This window comes from Octopus bimaculoides, chromosome 3 (assembly GCF_001194135.2).
Source record: "Octopus bimaculoides isolate UCB-OBI-ISO-001 chromosome 3, ASM119413v2, whole genome shotgun sequence".
Lineage (NCBI taxonomy): Eukaryota > Metazoa > Mollusca > Cephalopoda > Octopoda > Octopodidae > Octopus > Octopus bimaculoides.
Genome location: NC_068983.1, coordinates 46,734,659 through 46,739,581, shown reverse-complemented (window position 1 = coordinate 46,739,581; position 4,923 = coordinate 46,734,659). Strand labels below are relative to the sequence as shown.

General features: G+C 34.7%; 1 protein-coding gene across 1 annotated transcript in view; it reads right to left on the bottom strand.

Annotated features, from left to right (window-relative positions):
* Nucleotides 1-4,923, bottom strand: part of LOC106875605 (telomerase protein component 1) — a 214,501-nt gene that overhangs the window by 155,843 nt on the left and 53,735 nt on the right. Inside the window, exon 19 of the mRNA XM_052966744.1 lies at nucleotides 384-467. Coding sequence (XP_052822704.1) covers nucleotides 384-467 — 84 coding nt within the window. The remainder of the gene's footprint in view (nucleotides 1-383; nucleotides 468-4,923) is intronic.

The window sequence follows — 4,923 nt, the reverse complement described above, 5'->3', positions numbered from 1 at the left end:
TATATATATATATATATATATATATATATTTGCATGTCTGTATGTGTATTTATAATATATGTATGTGTGATGTGTATGTATTTATATTATATGCATGTGCATCATCATCATCATCATCATCATCGTTTAACGTCCGCTTTCCATGCTAGCATGGGTTGGACAATTTGACTGAGGACTGGTGAAACCGGATGGCAACACTAGGCTCCAGTCTAATTTGGCAGAGTTTCTAGTATAGCATTTGTGCATGCAGACCAGATTACAGTTTCAGTGTTGTATTTAGTATTCATTAAACATTTTATTGTTCTGCATTTCATGTGTTTTGACAAACACATGAAATGCATAACGTTTGTCAAAAAAAAAAAAAAAATTCAAAATATACTCACGTTAAGATTTGATCACTGAACCCAGCTACTTCAATATCTTTGGCCAGACCACTGCTTCCCATTTCATTCTTGATTAAAGATGAACTTTAAATGAAACAAAATAAATGAGATTGAGATTATTACAGGGGATTAAATAGGAAATACAAATATTCTATGCTTTTTTTTTTTTTTGAGGGTTTTCTTTGAGGCCTGTTGTTGGCCATTGTTGCAGTTGTTTTGTTCCAGGTCATCTCTAATCAGGCAAAAACCCATGATTAAAGGTCTACAGTCAGAATTATCTTTCCTTTTATATGCATTTCAGTCATTGAATCGTGACCATTCTGGAGCATTGCCTTAAAAAGAGTTTATTCAAACAAATCAACTCCAGTACTTGCCGGGGACACGTAACAGGCACTCGTGCTGGTGACACACAAAAGGCACCGGTGCCAGTGACACGTATAAGGCACTCATGCCAGTGACACATTAAAGGCAACTGTGCAAGTTACACATAAAAGACACCCAGTACACTCTATGGAGTGGTTGGCATTAGGAAGGGCCTCTAACCATAAGAACCAAGCCAAAACAGACAGGAGCCTGGTGCTGCTCTCTGGCTTATCATCTCCAGTCAAACCGTCCAACCCATGCCAGCATGGAAAACGGATGCTAAAAGATGATGATGGTGCATATTCTATCGGTGTCTTAGGTGGACTGCTAAGTTGCAGGGATATAAACAAACTAACACCTGTTGTCAAATAGTTGGGGGAAGATACACACACACACACACACACACACACACGCACATATACATGCTGGGAGTCCACACAATTTTTATCTACCAAATTCACTCACAAGCTTTTGGTTGGCCCAGGTTGTTAGTAGAAGACTCTTGCCCAAGATGCCATGCAATGGATTTGAAACTAAAACCACATGGTAGGGAAGCAAACAGCTCAACCACACAGCCATGTCTGTCCTACATACATATATATGTGTGTGTGAGAGAGAGAAAGAGAGAGAGACACCTTATACGCTCTCTCTTTTCTCTTTTACTCTTTTATTTGTTTCAGTCATTTGACTGTGGCCATGCTGGAGCACCGCCTTTAGTCAAGCAAATCGACCCCAGGACTTATTCTTTGTAAGCCCAGTACTTATTCTATCAGTCTCTTTTTGCCGAACCGCTAAGTTACAGGGACGTAAACACACCAGCATCGGTTGTCAAGCGATGGTGGGGGGACAAGCACACACACACACACACATATATATATATATATATATATATATATATATATATATATATGCATATATACGATGGGATTCTTTCAGTTTTGGTCACAAGGTTTTGGTCAGCCCGAGGCTATAATAGAAGACACTTGCCCAAGGTGCCACGCAGTGGGACTGAACCCGGAACCATGTGGTTGGTAAGCAAGCTACTTACCACACAGCCACTCCTACGCCTATATATATATATATATATATATATATATATTCAGATATTTATGCTGACAAACTTAAACCATGCACATACACGTTCATATATCTAGACATCAAATATTTGTCCATAATTTAATTAAGTTACCTCAATCATGATACTATCTTAATTAACAACTACTTTTGAAGACTCTTGTAGTCAGTTCTTGTGTGGTAAATAACCTCTGTATCTAAGACAGTCTTTGAAAATTAGAATTTCTTTTGTTAAGCTTTTGGCTAAATTCTGTTTATTGAATAATATTTGTTAATCGATTGCTTTCTTCTGAGACTTACATCAAAGTGACACATTCTGATGCAGCTTATCTTAACACTTGAAACATCTTAAAAGTATCTCTATAATGATTTGCCTCAACAAAGTAATATATTTAATTATCTCTGTCTCACAAGTGACAGCAGTAAGCTAAGTACATTTTGGCACCCTTCTCTCTCTCTCTCTTTCTCTCTGTCTCTGTCTCTGTCTCTCTCTCTTCATAAGTGACTACCAGCCGATCTATTTCTACCTATCAATTTATATATCTGTATGTCAACTACATACCACTCCATCTACATATGTACCAACATGTCTGTCTCTACCTACCAATTTATTTATTCATATGCCTGTATGCAGGCGTGTGGCCTAGTGGTTAGGGTGTTCTACTCACAATCACCAAATCGTGGCTTCGATTCCCAGACTTGACGGCAAGCTGTATTCCTGAGCAAAACACTTCTCTTGTGTAGTGTGAGGACCAGCATATCCAAGAATAGACCCAGTATTTCTTCTCATGTACCAACCTGTCTATTTCTACCTACTAATTTATTTATCAGTATATCTGCATGAAGGCGTGTAGTCAAGTGGTTAGGGTGTTGGCTTCACAATCACTAGATTGTGGGTTCAATTCCCAGGTTGGGCAGCGTGTTATGTTCTTGAACAAAACATTCATTTTACATTGTTCTAGTGCTGTGTGTGGGGACTGGCGTGTCAAAGAACAGATCCAACATTTCTTCTGCATGTCATTAGAAGCAACTAAAAGAGGTTGAGGAAGGATTTGCACTCTGACCTCGTAAAACCCTCACTAGCAACGAATATACAAACAGACCCACTTATTCTATCGGTCTCTTTTGCCAAACCACTAAGTTACAGGGACGTAAATACACCACCATCGGTTGTCAAGCGATGTTGGGGGGGACAAACAGAGAACACAAACATATACACACACACACACACACACACATATATATATATATATATATATATATATATATACACATATATATATATACATATATATGACAGGCTTCTTTCAGTTTCCGTCTACCAAATCCACTCATAAGGCTATGGTTGGCCCAAGGCTATAGTAGAAGACACTTGCCCAAGATGCCACACAGTGGGACTGAACCCAGAACCATGTGGTTGGTAAACAAGCTACTTACCACACAGCCACGCATCCTCCGATATATATATATATATATATCTTTAAAATAATTCAATGATCGTCTTGCATGGCTTCACTAACTTGCCAGCTTTTTCGCCCACCACTTCATACAAAACATCTCTCACAATGTGTACATGACCATGGGTGTGGGGAAGGGTGTATTTGCAAGTGAACATCAGTGCACATTCATGTGCATGTAAATGAAAGAGAGAGAGTTGAAAAGAATAAAGAATAAGAGGAAAAGAAAAGAAATAAACAATATTTCCATCTAGCTTTCATAATGGCCTTTGAAGAAAGAAATACGCGTATATATGTTTAACATAACAAAGCATATATTAATACAATGCATACACACCTGCACATGAACAAACATACACATATACTGCAAAGACATAGATATGCTAGCACATGTGCATACACACTATACAGTCATAGACAAACTGCTATGCACATACTCATGGACAGCAGACAAATTTGATAATAATAAATTGCATATGCTGACACGCGCACACATACGTACATATACACACACACACATATATATATATATATATATACACATGCACACACATATCCATATATACATACATAAACATATATATATATATATATACAGACATATACATATGCATATACATATATATATATATAGACACATATACATGTATATATATATATATATATATATATATATATATATATATATATATATATATATATATACATACATATATATACACATACACACATATATATACACACACATAAATGCACACATATATATACATATATATACATGCATATATATATACACACACATACATATATATATATGTATATTTTATATATATACATATATATACACATATACATACATATATATATATATATATATATATATATATATATATATATATATATATCTACATACATATATATATATATATATATATCTACATACATATACATATATATATACTACACACACAGAGACACATACTTATACACATATACATACATACATATACATACAAACACACAAAGACATACACACACACACATTTATATTTATATAATACATCTCAACAGATAAACTCAATATAAACTCAAACAGGAAACTATTTTTTTTCTGTTTGTTTCTCATTTGTATATAACCTTTTCCAGCATAAATGTGCCAGCAGACTATCTTTATTATATGGTATTAGCAGTAATACATATTTCTCCATCATTCATTTTTTCCTTTCATTTATCTTTTCCTCCCTTCTAACAATCTAACTTTCTGAAGAAGAGCTTAAGCTCAAAACATCAAAGACACTGCCACTTTCTTAAGCTCTTATTCAGCCTCAAACTAATAATTACACCTTGTTTTCACTTGTCTTCCATTGTAGTTATATTTATATCATTCTGCTTGAAGCTCTCTCTCTCTCTCTATATATATACACACACACACAAACATATATATATATATATATATATATATATATATATATTATATATATATACATATATATATGTAAATATATAAAAACAAAAAGATAAAGAGAGCAAAGGTAAGGTTGAAGAATTTTATGGATAGAGTCTTACAGCTGTTTCTGGGAAGATCCAGTACTTCCCTTCATCGGAGACAGAAAAAATATTTTTAGTATGAAGTGGTAAAGTGTGTG